General features: G+C 35.2%; 1 protein-coding gene across 4 annotated transcripts in view; it reads left to right on the forward strand.

Moving 5' to 3' along the window:
- Nucleotides 1-16,945, forward strand: part of CERKL (ceramide kinase like) — a 56,090-nt gene that overhangs the window by 33,112 nt on the left and 6,033 nt on the right. For all 4 annotated transcript variants that reach the window (XM_065670193.1, XM_065670194.1, XM_065670196.1 and 1 more), the window contains 7 exons: nucleotides 5,502-5,565; nucleotides 9,229-9,371; nucleotides 14,316-14,390; nucleotides 15,771-15,948; nucleotides 16,218-16,286; nucleotides 16,583-16,611; nucleotides 16,696-16,804. In XM_065670193.1, coding sequence (XP_065526265.1) covers nucleotides 5,502-5,565; nucleotides 9,229-9,371; nucleotides 14,316-14,390; nucleotides 15,771-15,948; nucleotides 16,218-16,286; nucleotides 16,583-16,611; nucleotides 16,696-16,804 — 667 coding nt within the window. The remainder of the gene's footprint in view (nucleotides 1-5,501; nucleotides 5,566-9,228; nucleotides 9,372-14,315; nucleotides 14,391-15,770; nucleotides 15,949-16,217; nucleotides 16,287-16,582; nucleotides 16,612-16,695; nucleotides 16,805-16,945) is intronic.

A 16,945-nucleotide genomic window follows, 5' to 3' on the forward strand; every position in this document is an offset into this window, starting at 1 on the left:
ATGACCTGGAAGCCTAAGTGATTAAGTTCTGTGCTGACAAGAGCAATTCTCATGAGGCATATGGGCATGACTTGGTGTCAGGAGAATGTGAAGGTACAACTTTAACGTTGTTGTGATGCTGCCTGCTGCTCGAAAGTGGGTTCCCTGTAGCAGCTTTAAATTTAAAGCCGCAACTTCTGGCAGAGTTCTGCTTTATGTCCTGAATTCGCCCTTTTGCTCTTTCATTTGATTTTCTTAAAGCAGTAAAATATTAATGATCTGATTATTACTTCTGCCTCCTTCTGTGAAGAGACTGAAACTTACGCTGCATCAGCTTTGGTCCCAAAACCACCCAGGTTTACAGAGAAACTATATTAATATTTTGTATTCCAAATATTGTTTTTTTATCTGTAGTATTATAATTCCCTTTAGTACACTGCTAATCTTTGATAATGCATTTCATATCCGTGAGAAGTGTAAACTCTGGTGCAAGACATTTTAACACCAAAAAATCTTTTCCCTATTTCTGTTGAAATTGGCTGGCAAAATAAGCAGTTCCAGCTTAAGCAAATTATAAGACAGAGGGTTCATCCTCAATTGTGCCTTGAACATCTTGTGACATCATGACTAGTTCAGGTTGCAAGCCAAAAATCATTCTAAGCAGATCTGATTTAGGCATGAGGATACAATAATGCAATAAGTGTTTGTATATGAGATTTATCCTGCTAATTTTATTATCTGTACCTATGCATTTTTTAATTACTTAGCCCACAATTTAAAGTAAAATCAGTTGAAGATTAAAGACACATAAGTGTGAAAAATATTCTGTGTTAGAATTCCTTAGCTTCCTTAATTGATAAGGGAATGACAGCAGCTTTATATAAGTTTTGATTCTCACAGATGTATTTTTCACCTGCAAAGCATAGATGATAGTGTAAATAGATTAATAATGAACTGTCTTCTTAGAAATTGAACTTAGCAAACCGTAGGTGGAGATGACTGCCTGTCATATTGTTAAATTAATTATGACTATTTTAAGCAATTATTTAAACAAAACTACCTGTTTAAAATTTTATTCCTTCCTACTGGTTAGTGTTACTTTCATCTTTACTGTGAACAGAACCTTGTTTATTAGACTCTGTTAAAGGCAGCATTATCATTAACCTGTCTATGATTACATTTTAGCTATGTAATGTCACCTGCATCCTAAAGCTGAACTTATAAACCAGATCTGTATCAACAGTCTTTTAAACTGATTAATAGAATTTAATACGGGCTATGAACATAATTTGTAGCCATTTTAAAAACAATTTCAGAATTGAATAAAAACAGTTTAAAGGTTATGTTTTAGATTTTTTCTTTTAAATTTTGAAAAGAAGCTTCAGGTTTCAGCCAGATAAATATTTAATGGGTTATCCTTAAAATAAGGTTATTTTGGCAATGTCCAAGTACTATTGTGCTTATTAGCTGCCTAACACTCCTCCTACAGGCAAAATGAGAAAACTACAGCTTTAAGTGGTAGGAGAGACCTAAATAATTAAGACCTATGCATTTAAAAAAAGGGGATGTGGTGGTGCTGGGTGCTGAGTGAAAGTCCTGTCCACTGGTACCATCTTCTAATAAAACTAAGTGCCTTGTTTCAAGTAAATCGAACAGGTTTTTTATCTCCCATGGCTGTTTTGGATTTTGTGGAGTGTGCATCCCGCTGTTACTAAAACATAGCCAATGCTTGCATACATAGTGATGTACAAAAGTGTATTAGGGAGTGAAAGTTGAAGGCTTTTGTGCAATTTTTACACTGAAGATAGCTTACTTTTGGTCTTCTCACGTACATATATGTAAAGCTTAAATTTCATTGTGCAAAAAAATCTTAAAGCAAATTTGAACATCTGAAGTGGCTTCCACTGCATATGAAAGACTTATAGGTTGCTAAAAAACCCCCAACTTTGACAGTGGAGTGCTTGAAGACAGAGGTCTTCTTATCCAATCCTATGTTTTCATAGCTGGCTCTTGCTTCTTGTAAGATCAAGATTGCCTGATCTTATTCTTCATTGTAACTTCTGTTGGAATAAACTTTAATTCAGAACTTTGAAGTGGAGGTGGTCTCTCCTACTCACAGATATACAGCAGTGAAAAGGCATGTATATAAATGAGTGAGTTCTGAAATAGCATTTCTTTTATCCAAATATATTTGAATTTGGTGGGGGGTTTTTTTGTTGTTTTGGGGTTTTTTTTTGGTTTTGGTTTTGTTTGGTATTTTTTTCTTCCCAAATTCTCTTTTACACTAGAGAAATATTAATTTCAGTAAAATTAACTAAAGTTCTTCGAGTGGATTGTGGTGGTTGTTTTTTAGGGTTATTTTTGTTATATGGAATAAACAGATCTCTTAAGTGTTCAGTGCAGTTAGAGGGCATTGGCAAATTTAAACTAAATCAGTACTTTAACTGTAGTTAAGGCTAAGCAATACTTAAAATCTGGTCTTTATACAATCTTTTAAGTGTTCGGCAATCTTGAGTGCTGCAGCTGGGATATGGCTGTTAGGACAAGAGCAGTGACCCTCCCAGAAATCCAGTTCAACAAAAGCTTGCTCCACAGTTGCTATACCTACAAGTGCTGGCAAATACTGATAATTTGGTTTACATGTTTTAAAAATATGTAGGTACCTTGCAAAATCTTACACGTAATAAAGAAGAGTAAGTAAAGGTAACTGCAACAGAGTGTGCTAGCTTGTCTCACTTCTCTTCCTAGTTTTGAGTTTTCTGTTTATGCACAGCTACAAGCTGGATGTTGAGGCAAAACCAGTCTTCCCCATGCCCCCATTTTTAGGGCAGAATCCCAAACAAAAAGAGTGATTAAGAACTGGCCAAATAACATTCGTTTAAACTTACTATACAGTAAGTAACATTAATATATTTTTTTTTTTATCCAGTGTCCGCACCAGTTAATCTGCTCTTATCATAAGCAGTTTTAATCCTATTGACATTAGCCTGTGACATGAGTGCCAGTATTTATACATGTCACATAGAAGTGTTCTACATTTTGAAGTGTTGAACTAATTCTATGTTGCTTTTTCTTTTGGTAGGGGCTGAACCCTTAATTTGTTGTTGGCTATGGGAGATAAGGTGTTAATGATGTTTTGGAGTATGTGTGACTGTTCAAATGAAGTCCACTGTCAGTGCCCTTTTTTCAGAATGCTATTGCTTGAAACTTAACACATACTGGAATTTACAAGTTGGGAACAAAATGTCCTTGAAAAAGGAGAAAAAAAAATTTAGTTGTGTTAGAAATAGTTGAAAAAAGCATCAAATAATATTTTTCTGGTAACACTTTTGCCAAATACATCATCTGAATCCTTCTCAAATGGGTAAAGAAGCTCTTTCTTCCTGTTACCAAAATTCATTGTGTGGGGTTTTTTGGTTTTTTGGCTTGTGTTTTTTTGGTGCGCCCTTTTTCTTTCCCCTTCTCCCCCTGAACTGCAACAGGACCACATGTTCAAACATTAAGCTTATTTCCAGATATCAGAATTACTTTTGTGTCCCTCTGAAGGCTGCCAAGCCTGCAGGAAACTTTTTATGCGTGGTTGTTTTATGCCTGTGTTGGATGTTTAATTTATTTTCCTACTTGATCAATTTTCTGTATGTTCTCAGGAAGCTTTTCTTGGAAATTTCATTTTCCATTACCTCTTTGTCACAGTGTTTGAAAATAGATGCTGTGTACCTCTCTCATTCTCTCGTCAAATGTTAGTTTTCTTGGAATTATCTCCACTGTTAAGCCTTGCAGTAGTCCTATATAATTTCCAAATTTAAGCTGTTAGATGCAAAGAGGATGGAGTCACCATCAATCTGGTTATCTGCCTTTATTATTTTCTGTAGACAAGTCCTCTTTATTTTCATGTCCTTGTTCTTTGAGTGAATTAATTTTGTATTACTAAACGTAACGTGCGTGCATTACATTAGGAAACCACTGGTCATGTTTTCTTTTGCAAAATAAAATCTTATTTACTGTACCATTTTAATTAGAATGTACTCATGACTTTCTAAATGTCATCATGTTCATTTAACAAGGCATATTACCTGTTAAATAATTGTAGGTTTTCATGGGAAGTTTCTTTCACCTTTAATCAGTGGTAAAAAAATTGAACCTTAAGGGTTTTATTGGTCAGGTTTTTCTCACAATTTACAGATCATGATAAAAGGATGGTTCCCATCGGTAAAAGCAAAACTGAGTATAATAGCTGAAATATTACACTTTGATCTTCCAGAAGAGGTCCTGCAGGAAAGGAAATTCTGGAAATAATTCCTGAAAGCTATTTTAGTGATAGGTGTATTTCAGTGGCAAAATGATCATTCTCTGCCTGTGATATAATCAAAATCATTCTAGGTTTCAACTAAGAATTTCCAAAACACATGGCACTGGCTGGGAGATTTTGAAGTTATATGTTGATATAAGATTGCTTAGTGTGAAGTGCAAGAATTTTATCACTTTTAATTTTGTTTTCTTTTTTGTAAGAAAGTTTTATATACGCTCACTATCTATAAGGATTTCTCTCTCTGCGTGTCTATATAGGGAAAGAAAGAGGTTTTCAGTTCTTGTAAGCAGCATTTGAATACTCCGTAGGAATACTGTTATAACAGGTACAGATACGGAATGATTGTTTTAGACACCAAGACTAATAATTTTAACAGTGTTTGGAAACACTGGAGCAAAGCCTTGAACTATGCTAGCACCAGGGACAGGCAAGCATGAAAGATTAATGTAATTTTGCATATAATGATGCACATTCTTACACAAAAAATCCATCTGCAAGTGTCATGTCAGTCAGCAAAAATCTTTGATGGGTGGCTGCAGCTGGGTTGTCTCTTCTGGCAAAGCTGGCCTAGAAAATGCTAAATGTAGTTATGATGCTCTGTGCCATCTGCAGTATGCCAGTTTATCCTGTCTTCGCTGGCATTTACAGTACTATATAGGGTATCAGCAAACACGGAGACATCAATGTAGAGTGACAGATTCATTTCCTCCAGAGGCTATGAACTCTGGTGTATACTTGTGCCACCTTCCTGTGTGTGTTATATTCTGTTGTCGCTGGTATTTGGCTTGATTTCATACTTCCGTGTGTAACTCCTCGTATTTTTGATTTAGCAATTTCCATATCCTAGCACAAAGGCAATTAAATTTGATTGATACTGAAATAATTCAGTCTTAACTGAGGATGTGCTTACATTTTCCTGAAGTTTAGCAACTGTGTCAGTGCTGAAACTTGCATTCTGATGCAACAAACGTTTTCTCTGATTCTCTGAATTTAAATGCATTAAATAGCCATGTGTCTGACAGTGGCTGAGGTTTAATACGTCTTTCCTTTTTGCTAGCATAGCTGTAAAATGTACCTTGTCATGCTTGTAATGTGTTCAATGATTTAAAAGAATAATCTGATCTGAACTGCTGTATGTTCTTTATGTAAAAATTAAAAAAATACCCTAAATTTATTGACTCTTCTAATAATTAAATACTGTTGTTTTCTGCAGTAACTGAATATGAAGGACATGCTCTCTCAGTACTTAAAGAATGTGAACTCCAAGCATTTGATGGGTAAGTTTTTCAGTGACAATGAGTGTTAGTAAACCTTACCATGTTAGCTTTTATTTGTATTCCAAAACTAGTAAGTATTTGATGAGTTACACTGTTTCACATATATATATTAAGCCTGAGAAAATCAGTTCTTATTAGATGCTTTGGTTTTTTATTGCTTACTGACAACAGGTATTTATTTTAGATTCATAAGTATTGCTAAATAAACATAAAGCTTTTGTAAATGTGCTTCATGAAAGTGTCAGTGTCTGTGTCTGCAAGAATGGCACTCTCTCTGTTTCACTCTCTCTATTGAAATGGTTCAAAGGAGAACATTTTATCTAAAAGTAACTTGAATGTTTTTTTCAATAAAAAAAATAATTCAAACTTCCTTGAAGTTCAGTGAAAATTCTTGTTCGATCGTTTTTAAAGACCTTGCTATGAGGATTAATCCTGCAATCTTAGTATTTTTACATTAATCATTCAATGATAAAATTCACTAATGTGGAGGCATAGTCTGGCATACTGTGGAAGTCGTATGGCATTCTTACAATTCTTGTTGGAATATGCAGTGAGTCATACAAGAAGGCTTCAATAGTATCTTATAGTCTAATCAACTGGTTTCTAGAAACCAGTTCTAGAAGTTCTAGAGTTCTAGAAACTCATGGATTTAAGTGAGAAAATGTATCTAAAAATGTATATATGTATTCCAGATTCCAAGGACAATTTCTTTCCAATTAAGATGGGTGTTTTGAGGTGCTAGCTCGGGAATCAGTTAATGCTGGGAAGCAGATATGAAGAAAGAGAAGAAAAAGCCTTCTTTTTCTTCTTGCACAAACCCCTTCTACTCTGAGTCTTATTTAAGTTGTTTCATCTTTGATCATTGGGTAGAGTCACTGAGGTACTTCCCCTGTAAGACTTCTCTCCAGTAGCCAGAACTTTGGGCAAATAGGAGCAGAAGAAGCTGGAAGAATAATGTTTAAGTCAATGTGCTGCTAGGATTTCTGAGGTGTAAAGATCCCTGTCCTTTCTAAGCTGAATAAGTGGTGTTCGTTTGTTTTCCTTCCTCTTTTTTTATTTGTCATGTGGAAATTAAGTAGCTTTTATTATTGGAGGTTACAAGCAAAAATGAAATTTCTGAAGTGGTTGAGAAATTAGTTTTATGACTCCTCAAATAACTTGGCCTCCATCTATGTACTCTTTCAATGAACACAATACAGCATCAATACCTATTAAATAGCTAATTTGGGATGCTTTTTGATTTCAGATCATAGTGAAGATGACTTGCAAGGGTAGCTCTTTATCCTGATGTACCAAGAGATATCTTAATTTTTATTTTCAAGTAAAATCTACAGATACTGCTAGGATGAAGTCAGCATTCATATTATGCTAAAGAACTGATACTTTGAAAAAGAAAGCTGCAAAACATCACTAGTCTCTCTCTTCTTCACTATCTTTACAATAATTCTAATTCTTAAGAGCAGGAAGAGACTATTTGAAATTGGGATTTTCTTTTTCAAATTGCTTAAAGGCTTATGGTGTACTTTTGATTATGTTCCTGTGAAGTCCTTTGTGACTTCTGCATTGCTGTCTAGCCTAAGAATTTTTGCCGTAGATATAAATATCTTATAGGCCCCCCAAACTCCCTCAGTGTTTCCCAAATTAAATTTTAATGTCAATTTTCATTTATCGAAAATTAAACCTGAAAATTTATGGGATCTGGTTTGAGTTGAAAATGAACTTCACAACAATGAAATTGTCCTACTGATGAAAAAAAAAATCAGGCAACAAAAAGATATCTAACAACCACCTGACATCTTTTCACAATTTCCATTAAGTCTTGAGAAATTTTATTTGTTCTTTGAGAAGTGCTGCTTGTGACTTGGCAGGCTTCAGTTCTTTCCTGTTTTGCCCTGCTTCCTGTCCAGGTTTGTTCAAGTTGAATACTGTGTCTGTCACCTAGTTCGCTGTTTAGAAAATAGAATAGTGCTTCTCAACCTTTTTAGATGTGGAAGGCATTGTATGTGGTGGTAAGAGCTAAGGTAGTTTTTGTGCTATTTTTATATGGCAGAGTTAACGTAGAACTGATCTGCCTTGCCCAGGCTTAGAAGCAACTGGAAGCCAGGTAGGTGAGGACTGAAGGCCATGTGAATTGTTGATTTGCGAACTTGTGTCTGACGGTAGCCTGATGGCTAGACAGATGTTCCTTCCTCTAAGGAGCCTTCTCCAAGGTCTTAGTCAAATCTATTTGCTCAGACTTTCTACTCCTTATCTATAGCAGGGTCTCACTGATTAGCTTTGGAATCCCTGTTCCCTGATGGTATCTCTATTTTCAGTCGAAAAGGCAACTCCTGATGATTAATGCTAAATTAATAAAAAATAGAGTTAGCAGCAGTTTTATTCTATTCCTTAGACTCTTCATCTATTTTCAGTAACAACAAACACAGCCTCACAAAACCAGAAGATAATATCTGTTTTCAAAAGTTTCAATAGCAAGAGGACAATCCGCCTAAGTCCTTCCAGGTGTACAGTGTATCAGACTACAGAGATTAACTGGTTTTGCTGCTGTGGAAGGTAACTTTTAAGCCTAGGAGTAAACCAATCTAAACAGAAATGAGACAAAAGACAGGAGATGACTGTAGGTTGGAAGAAAATGTGCTCCAAACTTTCTATATACCTTTTTGTTTATATGGGCAGTGTTTAGATAGATAGACGAAACATTCCTAATAGTACAGAAATTAAAAAATAGCTAGGAAATAATAATACAAGCTGAAGAAAAATGCCAAAGGAGCTGAGATAATTTAATTTAAACATTTAGTAATGTAGTGAGAATTTGCATATGAAGAGCTTACCAGTTTTATCTGGTTATTTGACATAGTTTCAGAACTGAATTCATATAGACATGAAAAAATATGTCACCTAAGGTCGATCTTGTATTGTAAATGCTTGGAGTGTACTATTACTATTTTTGTCCTTAAAATGCATTTACCTTAAAAAGATATAACTTTCAAACATTGCTAATCTGGAGAATCACTTAAACAGTTACTTAGATAAACAGAAACAGAAGAAAAGAAAGATGTTTGCTGTAACAGAGCTTTTACAGACAAATGCATTCCTCTCTATAGCCACAGCAGGTGGGAGTTTAATTACATGCTCCAGAAGCAGTGATTAAGTACCTTGATGCAAAGGATTGCTGGCACTAGGGTTTTATACCTTGCTAAATCCCTCAACTGCCTACATAGTGTGTGGAAATAGCTGCTTTCAAGTGTTTTTCTTTTTATTGTACTATTTGGTGAGTTATTATAAGGGCATTTAGAAAGCATTGGAATACTTATCTGGATCAGCATTGCAAGATTTAAAAGAACTTTTCCACTGAGGCACTTGAGCATGTGCTTAACTCACTTCACATGCACAATGTGTGATAAGGTAAGAAATATGTTCTAAGTTGTTAAATATATTTACTCCTGCTGGGATAGAAGAAAGCAGAAATAAGGATGCTTTTATCTTGTTAGTTAACATTCACTGATCTGACAGTGAAGCCCTATCTTGTTCTTTAAGAAAAGAATGTTTTTTAGCTATTTGAAGTATCATTATGTGCATGGTGTGTGATAGCTGCTTTCCACTTGTTTGCTCAGCTCTGGACGAGTTTATTTTGAACTGTTTAGCATTTTTGTTTCTTAATAGGGTTGTTTGTGTTGGTGGAGATGGATCTGTCAGTGAAGTTGCTCATGGTTTGCTACTTAAAGCCCAGATAGATGCTGGAAAAGACACAGACTATATACCAATGCCTGTCAGAGCACTGGTTCCTCTTGGAGTAATACCAGCAGGTGAGACTGAAAGGTACTGTTACATTTTGTAAGTCTTCTGTTTTAAATCCCTCTGGCATGTTTTACAGTTTTGGCTGCTAGAAGCTGTTCTTGGTGCTAAAGCTTCAGTTACTTAAGGGAGCTATTGAATAACTGTCCTAAATTAGTGATTTAGATTGATTACAAATGACTAGATTTTAAATCATTATGATAATTTATAGTAATGGCACAGATGAGCTCTTTGCCTAAAGGAAGAAGCTCAGGATGAAGTAAAGTAAAATAATTTTCAGCTGATCCATGCAAAGATCAAGTTTTGCCCCTGTTTGCTGACAGAAATGGTACCAAATAAAAACTCCAGAATTTTCTTAATATAAGCCATGCTGCTTTCCTTTTCTCTCCAGTTTCCTGGGCAGGATTTTCAGTTAGGTTCATGCTTAAGGTCTATTTTTTAAATGGTCTCCTAGGAATACATTTTGTGGATTACAGTTAAAAAAAAAAAAAAGGACAAAACTGCACATAAAACAGCTTTGTCTTCTCCTCCAGACCTGAAAGTGTATGCATCTCTTTAAATCCTCTTGGTACTTTACTAACTTACACTTGCATCTTGTGGTGTTGTTTCTTTGTTTGGGGATTGGGGGGGTATGTGTATGTGTCCCTTCTCCTCACAGGTTTCGTATTTGCTCTTAGAGCATGACTAAGGCCAGGCAGGGAGGCTTAGCTAGAATTAGTACAGGTAGGGTGATTCTGGACTGGTATAGGAATCACTTCTCTTTAAAAGAAGAGGGGTAGTTTTGCATGGACGCTACCTTCTGGTGTGGCTGTTAATGTGACTACTTGATGTGATTTCTCAAATGTTTTTAGCTAGTAAGGAAAAAATTCCCTCAGCCACGTAAGCAGTTTTCTGTCAAAAAAAAAAAAGAGCAAGTCAGTTCCCAATGGAGCAAGCAGGTTTTAAGTGCTTTGACTTGCTTTGTACTTATAAAAGTAGCATTAAGACAGGGACTAGTTGCTTTTAAATATGCAAGATTACACTAGCTTTTTCAGGTTAAAGACCCCTGGAAATGTCTGGTGAAAGATACAGTAATCTTGAAGACATGAAGCAAATGAATATTAGTACAGCAATTGAACCATCACTTACGTTCAGTTGTTGTGAATATCTTGACAGTGCTGAGATGGAATCTCCAGCACTGACTCTGTGCTGTTTGGGTGTGCTTAGGTCACTGTGCCTCATCATTAGGACTTACTCTCTCCAGTTTAAGACAAGTATGTCATTATCAAAAAGGATTTGTGAATCTAAACGAATACTGTATAGCTTGTTACACAGAATGCCATAGACTTTGTTAAAAGAGAGGGTGAGAACAATTTATGAGAAACTCCTTTACAAGTTCTTAAAAAATAATCTATAGTTTATTTCCATATTACTGACATTCAAAAGAGTAGTCAGGAAAATGGGTAAGTATACTTGTGCACATGATGAAGATGGAACTCAGCGGTCAATTAATCATCTTGCCTGCCCAGAAATCCATTGTACCAAATTATTAGGATTCTCCAGCTGAGTAAAAATAGAAGCCTTATTATGGGATTAAGCTCTGGTCGTAGCCTCTATTATAAGCAGTGAAGACAACATTTTGAAGTTTCAGCCAACTTGATGGGAAGGAGCTGCTCTTGGAACAGTTTACCTCCTGAAGAGAAAGGTCCAGAGGGGAGTGTGTTTTTACTACAATACTCTACCGAGCTGCCTTATTCTGGCCCAAATCAAATGGATGAGATGTGGGGAAGCCTGCAGTGGCACTGCTGGCCATTAGCAAAAGCGTGTGTTGCTATGGGAACTACTGCTAAGGAACTGTGTGGAGGGGGAAAGGGAGGAAGGGGAGGGGGAAGTGGAAGAACATTAAAAAAGCTATCCAGTTGTTACAGAACAAGAGACAGTCTTTATCTGATGGCTGTGAACCTTTTGGTCCTAAGTGGTTCATTTAAATAAATTCATAATTTCCAATTAATTCAGAAAAATAAAATATTACTGAGGGACTGTCAATTTCTGTGATATTTCAGGCAAGGAACCAAAATGTTGGTGTGGTTTTCATCAGAATTTTAGCTACGCTTGACTAGGAAGTCATTACATCACATTTATCTGTTTGGATGGGGGAGACATTAACAGCCTTATGAATATTCATGTTGTCTGGTTAATTAAGTTAATTGTACTGCAGAAGTGCTTGCACTTCCAAGGACGATTTTTTTCTATACAATTTCTGGTTTGTACCTTCATCAGTCATGCTTTACATGACCTGCAGATACTTTGTCCTTACTGTGATGCTTTTGCACATTTTGTAGGAAGGAGGTTGTTGGAAATTGTTGTCATGTCAGGAAAATGGGTTCATATTTTGAACAGAACTGTAGTTTTTTGAATAATCTTCTTTGTTTCTGTTTAAAAAATGCTGGTGACAGAGAAGCTGGAGTTGCATGGATGAAATCTTTTTCCTATAAAATGTGTAGTTGGAGTGAGATCTAAAAATGTGACTTAGTAACCTGTCAGGGTGGTGCATGCCCATACATGAGCATCACAGAGGTTATTAATCTCCAAATAACATGATAGTGTTCAGGGAACCATCTTGTTATGGGTAAATAATATTCAGAGTTTACATAAGGGAGAAAAATATTACTTGAGAAGATGAATAATGTCATTAAAAGCATTATTTTGGAGTCACCACTTAAATCGGCAAAGCTTGTATTGGAATGTTTTTTGTATGATAACTTCCATTGTTTTCACTCTGTTCATAAGCTTGGTGGCTGTTGGTTTGTTTTGTTGTTTGGTGGGGTGTTTTTGGGAGGGGTGTTGGTGGTTTAGGGTTTTGTTTGGTTTTTTGATGGCGTCCTGCTTGCGTAGGAGCTAGGCAATGAGACACATTATTGAATCATTATTGGGATCATAATGCTGTTGTGTTAAGAGTTTTACATAGAGAATACTTGCTGTTGCAAAACCACGCTTGTTCTAGGGCTAGATGTTCAACTTGTGGAAACGTGGGTGTAGCACTTATGCTTTTGAGCACAGACAGCACTTTATTTGTATTCCCAGGAGTCATGAAGGGGTGGGGTTTTGCCTTGTTTACTTCTGCAAATGTTAATGAGCTCCACAGATTTAAGAGAAGGATGCAATTACTTGTGCCTATCCTGTTTAGTAGGAATGAGATTTAACTCTCATTAAAGTCAGTATGAAGCTTGGTATTGACTTCAGCCACGGTCATTTGTTATCTTGCTGCCATCTGTATCGATAAATTTCTCTTAGTTAAGTGAGGAAATGCAGTTTTAATACATACCTGCCTGATCTTCAGAAGTACAGAAAAGGCTTGTACTCTCTTATTAGCTTGATCTTCAGTGACAAGAAAAAAGAATAAATATATATTTATATAGATAAATTTATATATCTGTTTTTTATATATAAATTTATCTATCTATTTTTTTATATATAAGTTTTTACATATACATTGCTTTTCAGAACAACAACTTTCCTATTGTCAGTTTACAGGAAATACACAAAATTTTCATGATCTGTAAAGATCTGCTGCTTGTGTGTCTGATTTCCTTTGTTTGGGAGAGGTTACCTGTAAGAGTTGATAAGAGTTACAGAAAATTGATCAGAAGAAATACAAGAGTACTTTTGAGCTACTACTTTAGCTAGCTTCACTGAATAAGCAGAATTAGTTAGATCTAGATGTTAAATCTCATAAGTAATACAAACATGAAGTTCTGTTGGGCTGGTACTTGTATTATTCTGTGAAGAACTGCTATTTAGGTCAAACCTAATTTTTATGTGCCCAAATTTTCCATATAGAACTGTATTTTATGTTCCTTGAATTAAAAACCTGACTATTTTGTATGGTAAATGGTATGTAGAGCTGCAGCTTTGCCTTTTTTATGGGTGTTGCGCAGAAATGAAAGTTCAAATTGCTTTTAGTTGAGTTGTTGGGTATAAATTATTGAGATTGCGATATTCTTAATAAACTGGACTTCCTGTTAGTGTATCTAGAGAGACTTTCTTTTGGGAGGAAAAAAGCTTTTAGCTTTAGCTTTTGAAGTTGTCAGTTTATTATTCTTTTAAAGCACTTCATAATCCCAGTATGCTGGATTTTAATACTTTTATAGGAAAAGGAAGAAGAAATTAAAGTATATTCACCTATAAAATTCTGAGAAATATGTGAATAAAATTACATTTCTTTTCAAATTGTTCAAAGAATAAAACTGTATGTAACTTGATTTCTTCCATGCACCACTGGAGATGTAATCTTCAGGGAATGTTTTATATCTGTAATCTTGATAGATGTACCTCACTTGTTTCCTTTACAAAGAAGGAACCCTGAGAGCATTACTCAGAGCTGTTCTCTCTGATGGTATGAAGATTTCCCGTGAGGTTCTGAATATTCAGAATTACCTTCGGAGACTGAGGAGCATTAAGGGTGTAACAGGTGCTCTGTGAAATACTGACATACATTTCCCAGTTATTCTTTCACTATTGTTTCTAAGAAACTAAAATGTAGCCTCCAAGAGGCATAGTAGGTGCCTTAGACTAGATCCAGTAGAAATTTGTCTGGCAAATGTACCGGCTGAGTAGTACATTATTTTTACAACCTAAAAATCTTTCCGAATATATTTTATTAGATAAATAGGGCATTGCTCGGTAGAGCATTTAAGTATAGAAGAAGTGATTTTTAAGGAGCTAGTTAAAAAAAAACAAACCCTCTTTATAACATTTATGAATGAATATGCAGAGATGATTTTGATAGACCTCTGGGAGTTTCAATGTTTTTAATTTGTACTATTCAGCATTTCTGCTGTTACCAAGAGTAAGGGTTTCTTATTTTGAAAGTGCAGTAAATGTCTTAGTTTCTTAACTCAAAAGATGCTGAGTAACAGGAAAAAATATACACAACATCTCTTATTTTTTACAACAGTTTGTTTTCACTTTTACAGGTACTACTAATATTTTGGCTCATACTCTCCATGGTATTAAGCATGCAGTGACTGCAACGTTGCATATTATAATGGGTAAATATACACATAATCAAATTTTCAATAATAAAGCAGCATTTAGAACGCCGTGAGTTGTTTAATAAAGACATAGCATTATGCTGTATCACTGAAAACTGTATTTTAAAATGCAAATGATTCTATCTTGATTTGTAGTGTACTGGAACTGTTATGATTCTTTGTCTATAGTTCAGTAATAAGGATTGTGGACCTCATCTCCTGGTAACTAAAATCTGCCATGGAATAATGTCTGATTTTGGCATTCATACCCTCTTACTGATGTTCTTTTAATGCAAAAAGTAACCTTTTCCAGACTTGATAGTGTTATCTGTGTGTTGTTATGCAATATGTTGCATAATCACTTGATTATTTTACTTTAATGTACCTGCTGAAGACAATAGGAAAATATACAATTCTTCTCTCGAAGAAGTTGTTAAGACTGGGCTTTTCAAGAAAGTATTCTCATATTTCTGAGAAAGTATATTTCATCTTTTTGGCTTCATGTGTATTTCTTTTATATACTAAGTTTCTATAAGAAAGCTTTAGTAGTGGAAAAAAATTGCATCGCTGGCCATTTGGTCTGCACAATTAATAGCTTTCTGAATGTGAAAATGTAATTATGCTAAAAGGAAAAATGAATTTGCTCGTGCAAGCCTTATTTTCAGGTCTTAGGGAATAGCAAATACTACATTGAGCAATGTTAACATCCCTCTCAAAGCAGATAAAAGAATTCCAAATGAAAGAAGAGAAAAATGGGAGGGTCCATCTTGAGTATTTATTTTCTAGACATTGCAGTCAGCAGTGGAAGAGCCTTTGCTCTTAGACAGTGATACACAAGCCTTTTAAGTAAAATGCAAACCTGTCTTTTTTTAATCAGAGACAATCAGTCTAATAGAAACCACCCAGGTTCTATTACAGAAGAAATGTATGTGCCCTACCTTGCACAGAATTAGATGTGTAAATTATATAACTGTAAACATTAATACATGTAAACCTTATATGAAAGCGTTCCCATATCTCCCACGGTACACTGTTTGGCCATTACAAATTTTTGGTGAAATGATTGCAAATATTTATGTAGAAATATTATATTTTCTTTGATACTGATTGTTGAAATTCTGAGTAGAATTAAGCATCAGACCCTTTGCAGTGTGAAGTAGATGTTAAAAAGGTTTCAGTGAAAATTCATTTTGAAGCATTTGAAATTTGTTCTCTGAAATGACTGCTTTATCTGTATCTAGACTGATTCTGGTTTCTATTAGTAAAACTTGAATTCCTAAAGAGAGAAAAGTCTGGAGTTTTCTCTTGTGGCTAAATTAGGTGAAAAGGAAATAAGTTGTATTTTGTTTGAAATACCAATGCAGTTTCTCATTTCTGATCCTTATCTGTATATTTTAGGACACATTCAACCAGTAGATGTCTGTACTTTCAGTACGCCAACCAAGCTGTTGCGGTTTGGGTTCTCAGCTATGTTTGGTTTTGGTGCAAGGACTTTGGCTTTGGCTGAGAAACACCGTTGGATGCCCTCCAATCAACGGAAGGATTTTGCTTTCATAAAAACACTGGCAGATCTCAAGTATGCCATGAGCTGTTATTTTTCTAGCATTTCTCATTTTCTTGAAGAAAATGTAATAATTAATGTGGTAAAAATACAGACAGCAGTATTTAGCTGTCTTACTTGCGACAGATTTAACTCAGATGTGATGTATAACCCTCTTACAAATTAAAAGAGGAGATAAATTCTGCATATTCAGCATCTCGTTAAAATTATCTTAACTTGGATAAAAGTCTGTCTAGCACTCAGAATATTGGTTGTCATGTTAGTAACTATCGATACTTTTCTAGGCCAGAGGAATGTGAATTATCATTTCTACCTCTACAAGTTCCTCAGGAAGACTCTCTTGAGAATGACAAGTAAGTAAAACAGAGTCAAACAATTCCAAAGCTGCAAAAGTGTGTCTTCGAAGATGAAACTGTACAAATTCTTAGTTTTGTTCAAATTCGATCATCAGGTAAAATAACCTTAAACACACAAAACTTTTTGTGAACTGCAGGCTCATACACTTTGTAAAATGTTCCCTACAAAGTCTTCCAGTCAGTATTACTGTTTTTTTCAGTTCCATTAATATCACTCTTTTCTAAAGTAGATGTTGTTTAAATGTGCTAAAAAGACTTCAAATTATTTTACCTATGTTTTTTCACTCTTTTAGAAAGAAGAGAGAGAAAATTAAAAAGAAGGGTGAGTTTTGGCTTTTTTAGTTATTTAAAAGTGAACTGTGGCTGTTTAAACTGGAGTAATGTAGAATTACTCTGTTATATTTAGGTAGCAAGGATCAATGGCACAAAATTCAGGGTCACTTCCTGAATGTGAGCATTATGGCAATCCCTTGTCTGTGTTCAATGGCACCAAGAGGCTTGGCACCTAATACGAGGTCAGTAGGGGTTTAGAGAATTAGTCATGTCTATAAATTCTGACATCTTACCTTAAGACCTTGGCTTTTCTGAGAATACAGGCCTGTATTTAGGTAGTCTGTGTCCCCTCTGGATTGGGGGGAGGGAGCATGGACTGCAGC

The sequence above is a fragment of the Lathamus discolor genome, chromosome 3 (assembly GCF_037157495.1).
Source record: "Lathamus discolor isolate bLatDis1 chromosome 3, bLatDis1.hap1, whole genome shotgun sequence".
Lineage (NCBI taxonomy): Eukaryota > Metazoa > Chordata > Aves > Psittaciformes > Psittacidae > Lathamus > Lathamus discolor.